The sequence below is a fragment of the Euprymna scolopes genome, chromosome 42, assembly GCF_053919585.1.
Source record: "Euprymna scolopes isolate OS-2025 chromosome 42, ASM5391958v1, whole genome shotgun sequence".
Taxonomy (NCBI): domain Eukaryota; kingdom Metazoa; phylum Mollusca; class Cephalopoda; order Sepiida; family Sepiolidae; genus Euprymna; species Euprymna scolopes.
The window spans coordinates 46,203,272-46,225,545 of record NC_136523.1 but is presented as its reverse complement, the minus strand read 5'-3'; the positions used below and the strand labels follow the sequence as shown (position 1 = coordinate 46,225,545).

At 31.3% G+C, this 22,274-nt stretch overlaps 1 protein-coding gene across 11 annotated transcripts in view; it reads left to right on the top strand.

The window, feature by feature from the left end:
- LOC145267083 (LIM domain-binding protein 2-like) overlaps nucleotides 1-22,274 on the top strand; it is a 295,179-nt gene that overhangs the window by 258,249 nt on the left and 14,656 nt on the right. For 6 of the 11 annotated variants that reach the window (XM_080123062.1, XM_080123056.1, XM_080123060.1 and 3 more), the window contains exons 9-10: nucleotides 6,421-6,492; nucleotides 18,689-18,855. In XM_080123062.1, the coding sequence (XP_079979188.1) occupies nucleotides 6,421-6,492; nucleotides 18,689-18,855 (239 nt within the window). Of the gene's footprint in view, nucleotides 1-6,420; nucleotides 6,493-18,688; nucleotides 18,952-22,274 lie in introns of all 11 variants that reach the window. The other 5 variants (XM_080123064.1, XM_080123061.1, XM_080123066.1 and 2 more) reach the window with 3 other exon arrangements.

The following is a 22,274-nucleotide window of genomic DNA, read 5'->3' as shown; positions in this document are numbered from 1 at the left end:
CATTTTTTACACTACTTTTTCAGCAAAAATGCTGTATTTTTTTGTTAAAACAGAAGATTAAGCAATGAAATTTACCATATAAGTGTATTTTTGTGCTAGGAATTAGAATATGCTACTGAAAATCTCCAAAAATTAAGTTTCCAAATAATCTGCAGTAAATGCACATAAATATGCTGCAATTCCTTAAAAATGCCATGTATTCATTAAAAGAAAACAAGTTAAAGAACTCAAAGTTGAATTGTAATACATTATATGTACAAATAACTGAAATCGAAATCTAGGACTGTTTAAAAATGAATATATTGCAATATTCCTTAGGTATTATTGTAGATTAATACCTTCCGTTAATCCCCCACCCTATCTGACCACCTCTCCAAAATATGTGATTTTACCATTGTAGGCAATTACATGTGAATACCTTTAAAAATTTAATGAAAGATAAACAAGTATTATTTTAGAATTTAATGTAAAATGATTCCTTATTTTGAGCCATTCTAGCGTTTTAGGGCAGTTAACCATTTTTTTTTTTTTTTCTATCGGAGATAAATCCTGTGCACCTTTTTTTTCTTTTTTTTTTCTTTTTTTTTTTTTTTTCTAAAGACAATTATGTATGGTTTTAAGAGGGTCTTTGTGCAATTATGAGAGGGTGGGGACTTGCCACTCTGACTTTGGGTTAATGATAAAAGCTAAGGAAAATTATGTGAACATCCTGAAGACTTGATAGAAACAAAACAAAAAAATTTTTAGAATTTAGAGTGGGGGTTATTTTCACATAAATTTCATGTAAAATAATTCACCATTTCGAGACCATTGTAACGTTTTAGGACAGTTGACTAATTTATTTTTTATGGGTGATAAATTGTACACTTTTCTTTAAGAAAGGATTTTTTTAGACACTCATATGTAGCTTACAAAGGAACTTTATTTGGTGAGGAGCTTGCCACTTAGACTTAGCGTTATTGTTAGGGCTAAAGAAGGTTTTAGGAGGAGGCTTGCCACTCGTACCTAGGGTTAGAAGTAGGATTAAGGTTTTTTTTTTTTTTTTTTTTTTTTTTTTTTTTTTTTTTTTTAAGGCGTTTGACCCCCTATATTTACGGTTAGTGGGCCATAATGGCCTTTTGAAAATTTTATGCCTTAGATTTTGGACCTCAAATTACTTTTAAATATGAAATTTATTTTTGTTTGTCGGCATTCGTAAGGGGTGTGAAACTTAAGAATTACGGCAAATAGACAAAAATAAATTTCATTACAACCAAGTGACGTCACTAACAGAAAACATGACGTTTGGAAAACTTAAGTATTTTTGCCCACTTATTTAAATATCAAAAAACATTTTTTGCTAAAGTTAACAAATCATTCACAAATTTTAGATAAATTTACTTTTTATTTTCAATTACATTTCTTGCCCAAGTGACACATTATTTTGTTAAACTTTCCAGTTTAAGACGCTTTTTTTTTCTTTTTTTTTTTTTTCTCTACCTGGACTTCAGGCCAAGATGACAGTGTAGTATTCTGATGCTACACTTCGCCTTTTCTGTCCTCTGTCAGTGAAGGAGAAATCCTTCATGACTGAGACAACTTTTATCTTTTTCTCTCCAGATTGACCCTTTTTGGGAAGCTGGATTTTCCTCACATTAAAAATTGACCTTGTGTCTAACTGTCCTTGTGGGAAGGCAAGTAAATAGGAACTTAACTAGAAACTGAGAACCTCCTACAAATATTTTGTATTTTTATATATATATATATATATATATATATATATATATATATATAATCAAAGTTTGTTTACAGTAAAGTAATATCAGCGATATTAAAGCTGCTGCTGCTTCCACAGATAGTTTTAGATAATTTTTTAAAAATAGAGCGATTTTTTTTTTTTTTTTTTTTTTTTTTTTTTCCAGGTATCATGATTTTAAATTGCTCCGTACCACAAGATGAAGCCAGTTACATTTTTATTTTTAACTGATAAATGTAATAAAAAGATTGATTTAACAGTGGGTGTCCGAAGAAATTTTTTTGCAAAATTTTAAAAACTCGTCATATTGAAGTTTTCTTTTTAACACAACAAAAAAATGAACTATCAAAAGAATTTCGGACAACCGAATCTATTAAAAGTAATATATCTTCTAGTTAATTTTCAAATTTCATGACGAAATTAAGAGAAACGCGGTAGGGCCGGGGGTCGTTACAAAATCTTACCGAAAACGCTGTTTTATGATAACATTTTTATCACTTTATTTGCTTAAAACTTTTAAAATATATAATGTACATTATTATTTATCAATTTATTTGAAAGTATATTCATTTTCGAACAAAACGGTTGTATTTTGAGGACTTAAGATGCTTTGGTTTTTAAAATATGATGATTTTAGCGAATTGAGGAAAACTCGACCCCGGAAAACTCGTCCCTTTTTGCTAGGTAGGAAAACTGGTCCCTTATTGAATAAATATCGATTGAAAACACATTTTATGACCGTTCTTGAAAAGGATATTGTCTTTAAAAGAGAATACACATACCATAATATTATTGTAAAAATATTTTTACTTGTTTACTGTTGTTTTAAAAAAATTAAATTAATTTTTCTAAGTTTTCGTTTTCTACCTAGCTTTGAAAGTTTTTGGTCTTTCAACTTATTTTAAAGAGTTTATTTAGTTTAAAAAAAAAAAAAAAAAGTAATGTCGAGTGTTACTTAAAATGTCCGACATAAGAGGATCACGTCTTAGGAAGATAATTGCTCAAAAATAGAAAATTAAAGAAAATATTAAGGTAGCTATAGTTTTAAAACGAGCCCCCCCCCCCTCCAAAAGAAAATAAATTTGAATATTTTTAGGTAATAATGCACATCCCATAATATTTTTAAAAATATTTTTACATGTTTATTGTTTTAAAAAAATTAAATTGATTTTTCTAAGTTTTCGTTTTCTACCTAGCTTTGAAAGTTTTTGGTCTTTCAACTTATTTTAAAGAGTTTATTTAATTAAAAAGAAATAAGTAATGTCGCACTCGACATTACTTAGTAAATAATTTTTAACAAAAAATGTCCGAAAATTAAAGAAAATACTGAGGTAGATATAGTTTTAAAACGAGCCTCCCCCACCCCCAAAAGAAAATAAATTTGTATATTTTTAAGTACTGCACAAGTGCCTTGAAATGACTTTGAAACGATACCCTCCCCTCCCCATGTTAAGAATGGCTTTCGAAATAACGTTATTATTTCAGCGCGGTACCAAAATTAAGACCAGGTTTTCTTTTTTTATTGTTTTGTAATAACACAAGAATTATTTAAACTGAATTAATTCTTCTAAATAAAATAATTGCTTTCTTTGAATACACATGTTTTCTTTTATTTTTGTTTCGTAATGACACAAAGTGTTAAAACTAGAGTATTTTTTTAATAAATATTTAGTTTCGTTTTTCGTATCTTGACTCCGTGATCAAGTTTATTTTTTTAAGCAAGAGTTAATAATTTTTTTAAATATTATGGGGATGCATAGTCTCTTTTAAAAACAATATCTCCTTCAAGAACGGTAATAAAATGTGTTTTTAATCGATATTTATTCAATAAGGGACCAGTTTTCCTACCTAGCAAAAAGGGACGAGTTTTCCGGGTACGGGTTTTCCGGAGACGAGTTTTCCGGGCACCGATTTTAGCAGAACCCCCTTAAAATCCGAAATTATCCAAAGCATTTTTATCGTCCGTGTGTATTGCTAAACACGTTGACATACCAGCTCCCATAGGACCACAGAAGTTAAGCAACATTGAGGGTGGCCAGTACTGAATGGGGGATCATTTGGTAAGACCAGGTGGTGTATGTATTAAAAAAAAAACTTTTTCGAAGCTTGAGCAACTCTTCAAACAAAGCTGCATGAAAAAACCTTGTGCGAATCTTAGATTTCACAGGGGAAAATGCAGGCAGAAGGCGTATTTGTAGAATTTTTGTTTGATATATTTTTTTACTTTCCTAAGCAGCTTTTTATTTTTGTTTACATGCTACTGCTATTTATTTATTTTATTTTTTTTTTTTTTTGTAATTTTTATTAAAAAAAAAAAAATTTACATTGCCTTTTACTTTCTCTTTCTCTCTTTCTTTTTTTTTTTTTTTTTTTTTTTTTTTTTTTTTTTTTTTTGCTTCTTGAAGATTTTTAATTTTTTTCCTTTTTTTTTGTTTGTTTATTGCAAATAATTCTTCTAATCTCATCCTCCTTTTCTATTGTGTGACTTGTGTCCCAAACAGAAATTACAAAGTTTCATCAGTATTTGTTCCTGTGGTTCTGAAGTAGATCTGAAACGATTTTGATAATGATGGATCTTAATCAAAATATTTTTTGTTGCTCGTATTTTTTTTAAAAGATTTCGCTTTTCATCTCTTGTTGTAATGAAGACATTATCTTGCGTCTTAATTGTTGCGTACAATTTTTGCTTTTAGTTTCCGTTTTAGTTGGTCCCTATTAAGATCCGGCCTGAATTATATATATATATAATATATATATATATACACACACACACTTATTTCTTTTGCATGAACATGTTTCGGTCAGCCAATTGCAAGTACTAGAGACCTCTTCAGGTGATATTTGCTTTGAACTCTACTTTTGTATAAGCAATATCGCCTGAAAAGGTCTCTAGTACTTGTAACTGTCTGCCTGAAACATGCTCATGAATGTGTAGCGACATGTTAATGCTTATGTAAAACAAACAATTTATCTTGCCCTACTTTGGTGTTGTGCACTCTTGCATTAATCTCATGAAAACTTTATTGGTTGCTTCACCTCTTAAAATATTAACTTGAATCTGAAGCAAAGGTTTTGGATGCAGATAACATAATATCAAACAGTAAGACCCCCCCCCTCCCTCATAATTCACTTTTCTTAAGAAAAATATAAGGATGAGATGTGAGAGAAGTCTTTTATTTTATGTTTTAGTACTAGTTATAGCTATCTAGCGTATCCAGGATATAGTGAAGTCGTTTTAATTTTTATTTGCTTGCACATTTTTAAATTTAAGGTAGACTCCTTTCATATTCTTCAATTAGAAACTTATTTTTAGTTGATTATTTAATAATTTTCATTTTAAATTGTGATTTTTTTCTTGGTACTTATCAAGTTTAATACAATCTCTGATAACTTTGCACCAGCAGCTTACTTAAGCAACCGGAAGACGCCAGTAAAAACTATCAGATGATTAATTAAAAACACTGCATTGCCCCATTCCCCATATTAAGAATGTTTTATTTTATTTAGAAAGTGTTTAGCACAAGTCATTTTTTTATAAGTAAAATAAAATTTCTCTGCTTAATAAATCTCACATTGAAACGTGTTATCTCTGACAGCTAATTGGTTAGTCATTTTGGCATCTTTTGACTGCTTATGGAAGATGCCGATGGGAAGTTGTCATATTGTCATAAACTGAATAAGTACCCAACTTTATATTCTTCGATTTAAAATTTACTTATTTTTAGGTGATTATTTAATGTTTATATTAAGTTGTATTTAGGAAACTAATTTTTTTAGTCAATACCATTGCAATGAAAATTGTTTTGTAAGAAGCAAGGTTTGATTTGTCATTTTAAATGCTATTGAAAATCCGACTGCATAACTTTATATGGTAGATTAATTTTTTGACGAAAGTCATGTATTATACAGATTTTAAACTGATGCATTTTTATATTTAATAAAATTATTAAAAGTTTTTAGCTTTTCTTTTATGTCTAAGACTCTTTTTATGTATAGTTTCCTTAAAGTTAAGAAAATATTTAAATTTTTTAAAATTATTTCACAAGTAAAAATTATTTTGAAAACTTTTATATTTAAAAAAAATGTTAATCTTTAAAAATGCTTATATTTAAACATTTTATAATTAAAAATAGCTTTGTGTAATTAAAATTACTACTTAATATATTTTTGAATTTATAATTTCGAAAAAATATTCTAAGCAAGTCTTTTGTACTTTGTATTTTTCTCGAACGGACACAGTCACCACCATATGATCATGCTCCATCTGTCTAGAATTTTTAACAAAATGATTCCTTCAACTTTTTTTCTTTTGTATGATTCTATAAAACTCTAGCTCTCAAATTTCTCCATTTTATCTACGTATTTAATAACCACAGCAATAATTATGACGAAACCCAGCTGAAAAAAATTGAAGACCGCATGCCACTATTATCTCTCTCTCTCTCTCTCTCTCTCTCTCTCTCTCTCTCTCTCTCTCTCTCTCTCTCTCTGTGTAAGAATTCCTGGTACTCGACTTGTCCTTTTTATTTATTTATTTATTTTTTTTTTATTTTGTAAGTCTCTGTTGACCCGTGATTTCCATCTAGTGCCTGTAAAAAAAATGAAAAAAAAAAAAAAAAAAAAATGGACTCTTTATTCCAAACATATACTTTAAGAATTCCTGCTTTATTTCTTTGCTACTTTAGATAATTTACTGGAACGTATTTCACCCTTCGGAAATTCATCAAGACTTGATACCTCACCTTCGAAAAGAAAAGGTTAATTAATTTTTTTTATTTTTTCAAACTTTTTTTATATCTATTCCTTAGTGAAAAGAGCTACATATATATCTATCTCTCTCTATATATATATTTTTCAGTCTAAAAGGTTTAGTTATTTTTTTCAGTTAGTTGCTTTTGCGGAAAGTTGGTATAATTTTGTGTCCTCTTGACTTGGGTTGATTGTAAGGATCCGCTCTGTTGTTATGGGCCCGCAACTATCGCATGGAACCTAACGATGCTGGTCAAAAAAAAAAAAAAAGATTTAACGAATCTCCCACTCTCTGTAAAAAGCCAACTGCTGCTCTTATTGTGTTTGATTTAATACTACCACTATTCACTTTTACTGCATTGTTACTACTACTACTACTACTACTACTACCGTTATTTTACTAAATATCTAATCAAGGCCATCCCTATAACAGGCCTAGAGATATAACATTTGGGGTCTTTTACTGGAGGTAAGATTTCCAGTTAGTCAGCAAATATCTTTAGCTGCAAACACATCGCTTTCATTTCTCCAGTTAAAGACCCCAAATCTTACATCTTTCAGCCTTTTTATAGGGATGGCTATGCACTTTAATACAATGTTGATGCTGTTAATAGTATTGATATTGTTAACCTCAGACTGGATTGTTTTTGTTTGTTTTGTTTTTTTGTCACATTAAAAGCAGCAGTTTATGATTAATGTAAAAAAAAATTCCTCCGATTTGAAACTCTGACAGCCATTTCTCCACCCACTGCATTCAAGTACAGAATTTTTTTTTCTCCATTTCTTTCAACACCCATCTCCATCTAGACAAAAAACAAGATTAACCAGAACCATAGATCACCAGCTAGTCCTCCCCTTTTTTTTTTTTTTTTTCAAATCCTAGCAATCAACTTCCAGTTGAGCTGACGTCCTGAGAGCTCCATGCTTATAAGAGCTTTCAATTTAACTTTCCCAACTTGCAACTAACCTCTACTCTTTCTATCTCTCGTTCTGTCCTTTTTTCCCCCTCGTTAGATATTGAGATTTTAAAATCTTTTTTACAATCACATTTCCATGAAAAAAAAAGCATCTTTTTATTTTTTATTATTATTAATAAATATTCCAATTTTTTGGCATGGATACCTTAATACTGATAGTCTTTAAATAAATGTTTTGTCAGCCATGAGTAGAAGTGTTAATTTTTGTACTTATTGGGTATTATCGCCTGTAGTAATGATTGAAGCTTCAATTTCTTGAAGACTGTCATTTTATATTGTTAACTAATACAGTTACCTGTTAGGTCAGATATGTGTGAACAATTCTAGTATTGAATATCGTCAGTAAATGTATATGCCTAACAAGACTTTAGTATTTCTACTGTTTACAGAGCGTTGTAAACTGCAGAAGTACCAAATGCAATTTCGGAAAAGGTAAAAGAATTAGATAAAAACACTGCCACGATTTATCTGTAAATAAATGTACATGTGTAAGCGGTACTTTTGAATTTTACACTCCCTACTGAAATGATTCCCGCCCAAAGTTATATGGCTTAAAACAGGGGGTGTCCGATCGCAGAGACCTTGTGGGTAGATTGCATGGTACTAAATTTAAAAAAAAAAAAAAAGAAAAACCCCTGTTGGTGCTGACAAACTTTCAGAACCTTGCGGCAGAGTTGGAGACACAAGCAGTCATGTGTGCAGCTTGAGAGTGCAAATGTCTGTCGAACTTTGACAAATGCTTCGCTTTACTTGAGCTAATCGCTACGTTCATGTGCTGCTCTTTGCAAGATGATGTTTGACTTTCATCGAAAATTGCAACACTGTTTCACCTGAACTCTTCTCTAGTGTAGGATGAGATTCTGACACTTGAAGCCGACATTCAGCTGATTTCCAGAACTACTTACAGAGAACTTCAACATGAGTGAATGTGCTACCTTCTTGACTGCATTATTTGGCCGTATTTATGTGAGTCAGCCTTTTCCCACATGAAGATCATTAAGTCCAAATACCACTCTATCACGACTAATGAGCATCCATAAGCCTGCTTGAGACTGGTTATTAGCACCTACTATCTGGACTATGCGTCCCTGATTGATTCTACCTAATGTAAGGCATCAAGTGTAAGGTAATGACAAAAAAATATACAGCGTTGCACTGTGCAACATGGGTAGATATAGTAATGCAAGGTGCACCTGCATATACCACGCATATAAAAATAATTTTCAATATATTTATAATGTTTTGCATTTTTAGTATGTGGGAGATCATTTAGACTTATGTCATAAGTTCTCATGCTGAAAAATGTATGTGCCCCCCTGACTTAAAATAATGGGGGATTTTGGTATTTAAGGTACTGTAGAATGGGCAATACTAGAAGAACATCATCCCAGTTTTGCACCACTTTTACATCTACTTACGAATATTAAAATCAACATATAATCCTGCTAAACCTTATGTCTAGAATATTTCAGTTTTAATCAAAATCCATTACATGATTTTGATCCTAGAAAATGTCTAAAATCCAACGCTTAAACATGCAGAGTTGTAATCCTCATCATCCAGTTTTGGTATTTAAGGTGATGTGAGTATCCCTCAATTGTATACATTTTTGGAAGTGATATTGACTAATGCTCAATTACAGGTGTAAGAGTTAAATATTTAATCAAAGTACATTTCTTGGTAATAAAACCATTGATTTGATAAAATCAAAAATGTAAATATTTAATGTGTGTATGTGTGTATATATAATTCAGTATTATATCACTTTATAAAAGTTTAGAAAAAAAAATTAAAAAATAGCTTACTTTAAACACTCCCTGTTCGATTAAAATGTGTTAAAAAGAAGCCATATCTGAAGGCAACACAGAAAAGAAATATGGAGGAAATTAACACATAAAAGAGCATGGATTAAAAATGTTAAGCAGTTTTGAGTTCCTAGCCCATCCATGTGCCCCCCCCCCCATCTTTTTCTGATAACAGGGAATTATTGATTTCTTTTTTTTTTTACCTTCATCTCCTAGAAATTTGTAAAGGAAATTTAAAAAAAAAAAAAAAATTTTTTTTAATAAAATGAAACTTAATTCTTTTGAAGATATAAAATTTGGAATTTAATGTTTTTATTCAAAGCTCTAATATTCTAAGTATTTATTTTTGCAGTTGGAAACTGATTCTTATTTGAACTGATTTGGACTTCATAAAATTGAACGTTAGAGATTATGACTATTGGGTATCCATACCAGAAATTGAGATGTTTAAAGAGACATAATATGCCATTTTATTTTTTATTTATATTTTTTTTCATGGCGGTATGATTGTAAACAAACTGAAAAAAAAATATATCTTTCCTCCTCTTTTTCTCACATTAAGTCGAGGGAATTAATGCCACTGCAAAAGAAAATTATTTCCTTTCAACATTGAATTTTTCTTTCAAAAGTTATAACATTTTGTGAGTCATATGAAAATCAACCATCTTTTGCTTCCCTGGGTAAATAAAATATAAATTCAAAAGTTTATAAAGATTATATTACACACCTCATCACCCCCCCCTTTTTTTTTCTTCTTCCATATTTAAGGTGCTGCAAGTGTGCTGGACTCTGGGTTGAGAAACATCTCACGCCTGGTTTCCATATGGTCTGATCCAAAGAAGTCACTCGAGCAAGGTCTATCTGGGTCTGCCATACACCTTTGTGCCTGGGAATATTCATGTGTGCTATCGAGTTAATGCATGAGGTGGCACGCTGTATATGACCAAACCAGCAGACGGGGATACACACATATATATGAAAATATGTACATAGTAATTTAACTACATGGAAAGGTCTGCGTTTCATCCTCCGCAGTTACCTTATAATATCATGTGTTTATATGAAATAATCGTTACTTATATATATACACACACACACACACCTACATATGAAAATTTGATAGAAATGCTCAATGGATTATTGAAAAGATAAACAGCTAATCAAACCAGAACATTCCATGCTAATTGGTAATGTTTGTCTAAATGGAAATATTCTGACTAAATACACAAAACACATACATACACACACAGACATATATAGTCATCCACATACAGTACTGTTTCATTGTATCACAACTCATCAGTGAGGCTAGACGAGCACTTTTCCCTAGCTGTGCCTTGAACCTACAACCATCGCGTTGATAGTCGGCAATTCTAATCACTGGACCCCTGGATCGGTGCTCGTAAACATCTCATCAAATGTCTATTTAATAAAACATTCGCCCATCACTTTTACAGTGCTTGAGCTGTTGGTTTGTTTATAAACAAACAGTGAGCCTTGCTTAATAGCCAAATAAGCAGTGGGTGAAATACATTTATGACAGTGCTCAACCCTAAGGAGAGGGGACCTTATATGTAGTCATCCATATACAGTTCTGTTTCATTGTATCACAACTCATCAGTGCAACTAGACTAGCACCTTTTCCTAGCCAGAGACTGAACCTTCAACCTCCCGTTGATAGTCAGCAGATCTAACCACGAACACACACAAATTGTTTGTATATATCCATCAATATTATTTCAAGACTTTCTCAAGATGACAACCTACCAGTTGATGAATATATAAACAATTTTCAGGTTCTTATTTTCCATTATGTTGGACTATTATTCACATAATATATTCATAGTGGCTCACTAGAACAATAGGAAAATTGTTAAACATTAATTATTTTCCAAAGCAAAAATTTTTTTTATTAGCATCTGCTTCAGGACCTTCTCATATTAAAATTATAACATTATCAGACCAATGCTTTATAATCATTGAAAAAAAATCTTAGTCCCCGAGTTTGATTTTCACTTTTGAAAAGAATAATCATGTGCCTTTGAAAGTCTAAAAGTTGTTTTCTGCTGTCTCCGTCCATAATGTGGCCATTGAAATTAAAGAAACGAGTAAGTCAAATTTACCGCTTTTTTGCAACAATGCAACAATTCTATGTAACTTAAATTTATGTATTTTTTTCACCCCCAGGGAAGAGCTATTGATTTTCATAAAGCAGGACTCAGAAGCTATTCATTTATTTTTAAAATAACTCCTTATGGCAGGATCAGCCATTATATATACTAGTCCAGTGGTTCCCAACCATCTTTTTTTTTTTTTTTTTCTTCATCTTCATACTTTTTTCTACCCAATCGAAAACAAGACCAAATTCTCTTATCACAAATAAAATGTCAATTAATGTAAATGTCTTTGGAGAACAAAAACAAGAACTTTTCTCTGATCCAAATTAGTGTAAAATCTGCTCTTTAGGCGTATATCTGTCCAAGCCGTGAACAGTTGTGCACAGCTAACGCAGAGACTTGTCCTTCAAATTCTATTTTTAGTTCAATGGGACAGGTAGTGATAAAGGGGAAATAACTCTGTTTTGTAAGTTCAATTAGACGACTTTCTTTATGGCTTTGCGACCGACCCTTTCCAGGAAAATCACTTGCATATCCCCAGGGTTGGGAACCTCTGTGTTCTAGGTCATTTTAGAATGAAATTTGGAAAAAAAAAATATTTTAATCGTTATTATACACTTGAAAAAAAATCCATTGAATTTTGCCCCTATACTTACACAATATATATATATATATGTGTGTGTGTGTGTGTGTGTGTGAATACTAATATTATTTGAACTTCTATTATTTTTTATTTCTTTCTATTAGAGAAAGGGCCATTCTATTTTCTATTTTTATTTTGTCTTTGGTTTTTTTTTTCTCTATCTTTTCCTTTTTTTTTTTTTTTTTTTTTTTTTTTTTTTTTTTTTTGTGCACACAGTTCCAAACTCCTAAAGTTGTTAGATCCATTTTTAACCCTGACTGCTTAAAGCCTCTTTTTCTTTTTTCTTTGCATTTTATTGAAATTAAATATTTATATCCATACGAAATTATCCTACCAAATTTTATTTTTAACCATATCAAGACTCCACATACGCACACTAAATGTGGAATCTTTGAAAGTGAAAGATTTGACCAGCATTGAAACATCAGTCAACATAGATTTTGGTTATGACACCACAAATGAACCGTAAATTTTTTAAATTTCAATTCAAACCAGAATTTTAGTAGATTCTTGTGTGTGTTATTTCATGGCAGACGGATGGACAGTTTCTTATGGACATATTTGAAAAATGCCATTTCAAACTTACGTCTGACAAACTGACCAACCAATTATGTAATCTCAAAAATAATGATCAGTTTTTTTGTTTTTTTTTACTTTAAAATTATTTTTGAACTTAGAAGGATTATAACATAAACAGATACAAAACAATTTTTATATTTTGTAGTTAATGATAGTTAAAATGGTTGACTTGTTTATACTTATCATGACCCTTTGAAAATGATTTTGAAGCCTTTAAGATGTTGATTAGATAGTAAGTTATGGTTTGAATTAAAATTCCACAGCTAAAGTGAGGTATTATGGTTCATTTGTACAAAAGCAAAACATGAAATTCCAATTTTTATTTTGTCATTTCTTTTTTTTTTCTCAATTGATTCGAATTGAAAAATAAGGTCTTGCTGCAGTCATTGTTGATGTGGCATTTGTGGAATTATATATTTGTAGAAATTCATTCCTCTCTTCCTTTCTTGAAGCTTTTTATCATTTATTAGGCTTTATAATTTTCCTTTGTGTACCTTCTTTTTTTTGTCCAAGCATTTTTGAAAGCATGTTGTTTTTTTTTTGTTTTTTTTTTTGTTTCTTTATTTAAAACCTTTATTTATATATATATATATATATATATATATATATATATATATATATATATATATATATATATATATATACACGCTGTTTGCATCACTGCTATTTTCAATATGTTTAATATCTCTAAAAGTTCTCTTCCATCCAGCTGGTTGTGGAATTGTGGTTCAGTTTTTTTTTAAACAAAAATAGTTTTCAAAAAGAATATTTGTTTTGTGCCCTCTTCAAAAAAACAAAAACAAACAAACAAAAAAATCAAATATATCCTATTATCAACCATCTTTTTTGTGCTTTTTTGACTTACATGTTTTGCTTCCTTCCCATTCCCCATTTTTTTTTATTTTTCTTTTCTTTCACTCTCCTCATCCTCTTCCCGGTCTTATGTCCATCTATTTATATTTTCATGTTTCTTTCTCTTGTGATAGTCTCTTTTTGTGATGCTGCTTTGATCTTGTGGATGTGAACTATATAATCTTGACGAGTGCCGTCCCTCTTGGCTTTGCAAATTCTGTTCCGTTCTTGTATTGCCATTTTGTGCATTTCCTCCCTCTTCAATGCTTTTTCGTTTTATTCATGTTTTTTTTTTTCTAGTTCTTTTACCTTCAATTTGCAACAAATCTTTGAAATTCTCAAGCATTTATGAAATCAACCTGAAAAAAAAATATATCAAAGACCCCAATAAATTAATGTTTCTGTCAAACTCAGGAATTTGGATGAAATTTTGAATGGGACCCTTTTTTTTTTTTTTTACTTCATGGGGACAGCATACTCTCGTTCAGTCAGCCGTGACTAGATAGAAGTCCTAAATAATTCGCAATTGTATTTTCGAGTTACCCACACTGAGGATTGAACCTTCAACCTTCAGGAGAATATCACTTTTACAATTGATTTTTCCAAGTACTCTAACCACTGTGGCACAGGTCCTTGCAGACAGTTTTAGTACGAATTTTGGAAATTCCGTACAAATTCCCGAGTTTGAAAAGATACCCCTGTAATATTGTCATTATATAACAAAATAGACAATGGAATTACAAATAAATAATACCAAATAATTTATTATAAAGTTATGCGAATTAGGCATATTAATAGCTGTATTTAACTCTGTACTCGTGTGTGTGTGTGTGTATGTATGTATGTATATATATATATATATATATATATATATATATATATAATGATCAGTAGGGCTATGACAACAGCATATTCTTTTCATTGTTTTGATTCTCCAGTATATATCTGACACAGACACAATCAACCAACCGAGAACCACATCATTCTACATAGAAGCATACAAGAGATCAATGGATATATACCTGAGAATCAAAACAAGGAAAAGATAATGCTGTTGTTCTAACCCTAATGATCAGTATTGTAAAAGAATTGTATTATTGATTTAAATATCTGAGACGTTTTAATTTAAATATTTCGCATTTATTTAGATATCTTGTCAGATTTTCAAAGTTGAAGACCCAAATAATCTTCATGTTAACAAATTAGGCTTTGTTTATTTAGCCATTTGTTATTGTACAATGTTATGGGCAGTGTAATGAGGCATTTAATTACAATTAGTAAAATTACTTAATATTACTAAGACAATCTATATTATGCAACATTTTTTCGTTACAAAATCTTATTTGCTGAGGAAATAACTCATTGTAAATTAAAGTATATAAAAACTGTTGTCTCACTTTGCAACTAGTTTTGTTCCTTTTTCTGTATAAGTTTAAAAATTCTAAGCAAATAAGATTTAACGACATCACTGCATCTTGGGCAACACACTGTAGGTACAGCCAGTGTATATAAAATTGTCAGATTGGATATCATCTGTTGGAGTTTGCATTTAAGGTAACATTAGAGAAAAAAAATAATTTTTTTTTTTTTTTTTTTTTTTTTTTTATTCTCTCTAAGATTATTATGATTTTGGTAAAAGATACACTTCATCAAGGTTGCTGTATCAGAAATTATGAACTGACGTCAATATTAAAAGGTCCCCAATTATTTTAGTCTGCATAGCTTTTGGCATATTTTTTTTTATCATTTATTAAAAAAAAAAGTTGAATTAGTATTTAACAATTATTAGTTTATAATAGAATTATATTTGCTTAATAATGGCTACTTAAGCTATTTTAAAAATATTTTCAACAAAAAAATCCAATTGTTAAAAATTGATGTTATTTAATTGAACAAATTGTTAAAAGCAAATTGCCCACCTTTAAAAACAATAACTTGGTCAAAATATATTTTGGTTTTTAAGACCTGTTTGCAATTTCTGATTTCAGATTTAGCAGCCATGATGAAGTGGATACTTTCTATTTTGCCAGAATTTTAAACCATTTTGCTGAATTAAGACTAACCAATTGATGAAAGGGATAAGGAGTTAGATGACTTTTGTTTCCTCAAAGAATGACTTCCTGTCTCCTTCCCTTTCGGCCCTGTCGGTGGGGCATTAGAATACACCGACTGCCCCCCCCCCCTGCAGAGGGTAAAAGTCCCTCAGTGGGGGTCCTGGATATGACCTTAAACTATATCCAGTGGTGAGGCCCCAGCTTGTGGGCTTTGGGGAGTGTGGAGCCACCCTTTAATTACCATTGCTCCCAGGTCCACTCTGACCCGGAGTGGTAGTACCTGTTCAGGTCCTAACTATGGGAAAAACAACAAATATATTCTATTAAAAAATTTTTCTTCAAAATCTTTGGATTCGGCATTAAATAACCCGAAAAGGGTTGATATGCCGTAAAACAAAAACAACCAACCAACCAACCTTCCCTTTCATATGCATTCAGTGTCTTAATTTAGATTAATTTGCTTAGGGAAAAAGTTTGTGCTGCCCTATCTACAAACACACACACATAGAGGGGGAATATTTACCTTTTTGTTTAGTTGAAAACTGATTGTAGCTCTTTAGGTGATTATTTTATACTGCCCTCTCTTTGAACGCATTTTACTTCCCTGGTGTCCAGGTTGGAAATTCATCTTAATAGTTTTTTTTTCTTGGTCATTAACTATTCACTTTCCTAATTAATAAAATTATATTAACTACTTAAATTAAAACGTGTATTTTTAACATAAATCGGTTATAAAAGTAGCAGAAATTAATAAAAATTAAAAAATATATATATTTTAAAACAAAGACCACGTCTGCTACACACTAAACCAAATCAATATAATAGTACAAACCCACAGATGTTTCATATGCTTTCCAATATCTAAAAACAAAAAAAATTAGGATAAAATATTTTCCATCTTTCTTGAACATCAATCAAGTCTATCCCCCCTCCCACTGTCGATGTATATATCTTCATACAATGAATAAAAAAATTAGGGTAAAATATTTTTGCTCACTAAAAGAAAAATATTTTCAAACTTTATAGTTTGAAATATATACACATATATATGTGTGTGTGTATATACACACACACACTTTTAGCATAGTGTTCTTTCAATATCTAAAACGAGATATTTTAAGAATCAACCAAAGAAAAATATCAAGTTTGAAAAAGGTTTGATCTGACAGAAAATAAACTTTAACATGGGTATATACTCTAGTCTTCTTCACTCATTCTTTTACGTACTGTTATTTTTATTTTTCTATTCAAAGTATATATTCCTATTGTTACTGCTGGCTTAGTTTTATTAGACTCTTGGGAGAGATGGAGAAAAGTTATCATACATAAAAAATAAATGCTTGCAAGGTTGTTGCATCATTTCTAACTGCATCTTGTCATCAGCTCTTTTGATCTTATGTTGGCCTAATCCTGCTTGTCGTAAATGTTGCCTTTTTGCTATTCCTATATTTCTTTTTGTTTTCTACCTCTCCAATTCTAACATTTGTTTATGATATGTTGCACTAAATTCAGTTTTGTTTGGAATATTACTTTTTAAAAAACGTGGGAATTTGGTTGATTTAAATTCTAAGTTTCAAACTCAGTCAATTTTAGAAACTTGACCCCTACCCCCATTTTCTTTTTCTCTCCTGGGGCCAATTTTCAAAAACTCTGGCTCATGCAAAAAATGTCTGCCTCTGACTTGCTATATCTTCTACAAAATGGACCCCAAAAAAAAACACACTTCCAGAATTTTTCCTTTCCTTTGAATTTTACTGATTTTTCCCCCCCTTGTGACATTAGAAAATTCTTTAAATGTATTTATTTTTATTTACTATATATTTTCTTTAAAAAATAAAGTAAATATTGAGGTGAGGTAAAATGTAATTAAACTTGTTTGGTAGTTGTATGGACCATTACCCATGGCTGACTCTTAGTATATTCGTAACATTAGATAAATTACAAAAATCATGTTTATGGCGTATGAAAATCAGCTGCAAGATTTTGTTCAAAGAATATTTTACTCTGTATGATAATACCATTTTTGCATTAATGAGACTGGTAATTGGACATTGAGTCGAAGATTTTCCAAAGTGCGGTTATTGCTAGTTGAAGCCAATATTTATGGAAATTGGAAATTGCAGTGGCATTAAAAAAAAAAAAAATTTGAATCATTTAACAAAAAGAACTTCACCAAAATGCATGTTTCTTGATAAATATCAGGTATTTTAACTTCTGTTAGTACTTAACAAAAAAAAAGTGAAGCTTCTAAATTTGAAAGACATTTTGAAGGATCTAAACTGTCTTTTTTAAAAATTCTTAGAAAATCCTCATGCATTAAAAGAATATATTTTACTTTGCTCGTATAGAATACAGAATAGTTTATTCGATTGACCTTTTTTCTTTTTTTTTATACTAAATATAGGATTTATTGGTCTTAAAGCAAAGATTAGTATTTATGTAAATTTATGAATTACCCTCCATAAAATTCCCATTCACATACAGTTGTGTACTTCTGACTTTGCTGTTTTTAAAACCAATATGGTCAGAATTAACTATCTTGTGGAAGTCAGTTTCCTTATTAGACCCATTGCCTTAAATTAGCGTCTGGTTTTGTAATTTCTCCACTGTAACAAGATGACGCTTTAAGTCACACACGGATAGTGGTTCACGCAACTATCATTTGTTTTTCATAAAGTTTCAAGCCAAGTGTTAGATGTGGATTGGTTATTTGGATTATTCAAACTACTGTTGTCATCTTGAGTGTTATGTAACCTTTGATCTCCTTTAGGTGTGTCAAACTCTGGAATCTTATACTTGAAGGTCAGAGGTTACATCAACCAAAACGTGAAAATAATTCAAGATGAGAATAGTAGTCTAAAAAATCGAAATGACTTTTCTTTTGTATTTTGTTCTAATTAATATAATTTTTTATAAAATTTATATGAATTCGAAATTGTTATAAATTGTTTAATTTTATTATTAATCTGAGGACTTAACTATAAAAGCAATTGTGAAAGTTGTGTTCAATGAATTTTATAACTGGTAACGTAGTGTTGCATTTTAAATTTTGAATTGTTTTTATATTATTTTTTATTTATTTATTTTTTTTTTTTAATAACTTTGAAGTCATTGTGCATTGTCTTGTTTTGCTGCTGTGTGAGCCGTGAGAAGATTTTGTTGTTTTAATTTCTTTAGTTACAGATACGGCAAGGCCACCGAGCAAGCGGCGAAAAAGAAAGTCTTCGGCGGGTAATAATTCGACGTCGGGAAACGTGAACTCCCGGGATGCAGTGCCACCATCAGGAAAACAAAAGAGATCACCGGGTCCGCAGGGATTTAACATTGCATCATCAGTACCGGGGGTAGGTACAACACCACCACAGCAGTATGGCTGACACTTCTTAAATACACTTACAACCGCTCCACTAGTACCGGCGGCACCACCACCACCACCGTTTGTAAGTGCTGCTTGACTGACTTCCTACATCCATTCACATAGCTTTAGCGGACCAATACCAGTCTTTGGATTGCTTAAGTGCAAACGAAAGTAACTACAACAATAAAAAAAAATAAAGATACAAAGCTCTCAAAAATTTTCTTTAAAATCCTGACTTTCTACCCCCCCCCCTTTTTTTTTCTCTACAATTTTAGAAACCTCAAAATTTTTGTCAAATTGGGAGTTATCTCCCTTGCTTGATTTTAAGAAAGCCTCAACACCCATCAAATTCATGTGTATCAAAGTTACCCTCCATAAAATTCCTATTCACATACAGTCATGAACTATTTTCCATCATTCCTTCTCATCCCCCGATTATCATCAATATCCAAAGTGGTTCAATCTCTCTCTCTTCACATACATAAGAATAAAAAATAACAAGGAATAATTGAAGACCTCCCTTACCCCGCTCCCCTCCAAAAAATCACAACAAACAAGCCATGTTGGAAGAATTAATATTATGCATTTTTATGGGCGATGGGAATTGTCTACATATCCCTTTCTTGTGCCAGGTGATGCTATTCTCCTGTTTCTTTTCTTGAATCGTTAACTGGTACATGATCGAACATGAAAAAGTAGATGACACCTTTTAATTAAAATATATATTTAGTTTAATCACAATTATAGATAGCCATTTTCTTATAAGTTTCTGATTGTCAGGTGGAGCATGCAGGAGGAGTCCTAGCAGGACTTGCTGTTATGTTCTCATCTGTGACCAATCAAAAAGAAAAAAAAAAAAGTATTTATACATATGTGCGCATGTTTGCGTACTGTTTTTGTTTTTTTTTTCTCTCTGCATTGTTTGTTTCATGGTTGGCTGTGTCTAGTGAATGTCAATTACCTCATCTATTTAACTAAGACGAATAAACAACTCCTGCATGGAAGACATAAGGAGACTTTGCTGAGTGTTCTTCAAGGTTTTACTGGAGATAGAAACTAATAACTAATAACTATTTCCTTAATTTAGCTTTTTATTTTCTACATTGTCTAGCCATGTCTCGTTTTGTAGGGTTTCTCCCCAGAGAGAACTGATTAGAAAACCTTTGTGTCTCCCACTTGAAAACGTGACATCATATCCTCATATCATTTTATCTATCTCTGGGTACAATTCTGTTTGCAGCTAGGTTATCTTGATGTGTACTAAGAGTGACCCTTATCAAAATTCATACTAGCTAACTTAGTCACTATTTACTGAATTTCAAATTGAAACTTTGCAAGATCCTATATAGGTTTGCAAGTTTAACATGAAGATTTCCGAGTTAAAAGGTGTGAGATTCCATCGTCCGAAATGTTGTTAGAATTAACATCCAAGATGAGAATAGTAGTCTGAATAATCCAACAATACAAAATAGAAAAAAAAATGTTGAAATTTTTATAATAAAAAAAAAAATCAAGAAAAAAAAACAACTTTTTTTTTTTCACTGTGATTCTGACTCTAAACTTTTTTCCTCCTTCATCTGCGTTTGTCAAGACTCATATGAACCATTAATTTAATTTCCCATCTTTTTGTAGTTCTGTGAAGCCCCAACAAATACCCTCAAATCTTTTTTTAACATAAAATTCTTCGACTATGAACTGAGATTATAAAAAAAAAAAAGCTTAAAAATGTTATGAACAACACTTGTCTCTAATTTCAAATAAACACATACTCTTGGAATTTTTGTCGATTTCTTTTTAAATTATTTTTATTTTTTTATTTGCAACCTCTTTCAAATTGGATCCATTTCCATTAAATTACAACCGATTTTCTGCCGTTTTAATAAGATCAAATCTTTTTGGAAGAATTGAAATTTCTTAGATCTATTTTCTTTTTTCTATTAGATTGGGCAAAAAGTCTGTTTAAAAATAAGACACGAAAACTGAAGTTTTGACTAGAAGAGTGTAGTATCAGTTACCCCCCCCCCCCCCCACATCATCTTTTCTGTTCTCTGCCATCGAAGGAGAGGTTTCTCTAGATGGAGTCAGTTTTTATCTTTACCCCAATCCAGAGTGCCACTTCTTGGAGGGCTTAATTTTCCCCTTATTAAAAACGACCTTGTCTAAATCTGTCTTCACTGAGAAGCGATAGAAACCTTCATTAATCTGCACTTCCTGGCCTTAGGGCTGGAATCAAGGTGTCATATCTGTCCTATTTTCAGTCGAAGGAGGTATTCTTTTTAATTGGGGGGGGGGGTATTTTTTGTCTCGGCCAGGAAGTTGCCTTTTTAGAAAGTTGGATATTTCTCACAAAAAAGACATGTCTAACTTTGTCATTATGGGTAGGCAAATAAATAGGGACTAGAAACACTTCATTTACTTGTCTGTTAAAAAAAAGTGTTTTTTTAGTTAGAAATACACACGTTAAACATGGCAGAACAAAATAATTTAACAGGAAAACTTTCTAATATTTGCATATTAGTCAAAAATATATATCTGCATCATAAATTACAAAAAGTATCATAGTAGTTGCAGTGTAAGATTAAAATTTCTCGTCGCCAGTGTTCTTGCAGGTCAATGATAATAATAAAAACACAGAAGAGATGTTGCGAGCCTGTCTCTGCTTTATCATTTTCATGGCAAGTGCTTGACTGAGCTCCAATCTATGGTCCCCCGCCTTTGCCAAATTTTCATGGAAACCATTCTTCTAGTTAAAACCACTATCAATAATTCCCCCCACCCCACTCTTTAACTGTGCTTAAACCTAAATGTAGATTCCATGAACAAAGCTTCTTCCTTAGAACTGCACGCCTGTTTTCCGTCCTCTGAAGTTAGCCAATTTACCAAATTTCCACTATTAACGATTCCTATATTATCCCATTGACTATCATGCAGTTATTAACCCTTATCCTCAAGTGACCTCCAGGCCCTGATAGGTGATGACTCCTTTGCATGAAAAACGGATATATAGTTGTATAATTAATAAAATTTTATTGGCAAGAGTATGCTACGTGTCATCGTGAGAACCCTAACTGCCACAAATCGCAGTTATTTACTTCATTCTGACCACAGGAATGTGTGACACAGTTTTGAAGGTAGAGAATCAAGCCATTGCCTCCTAAAAGTGAAGCACTTGATTAGAAGTCATTTTGCCCAAAAACAAAAGGGAGGCAAGTCCTGATAGGGTAGATGTTACCCAAAACATATGCCTCAGATAAAAGTCACTGAAACGACTCGTCCGATTTTCAAGATCGGAACCTCGATTGGCATGGGTCCATGATCACAACCAAGTAGCAAATGAATGCCACAAACTGCTACTTTGGATCCAACTATATTTATGGACTTTGGGTGAGTCCATTATTTCTGAAA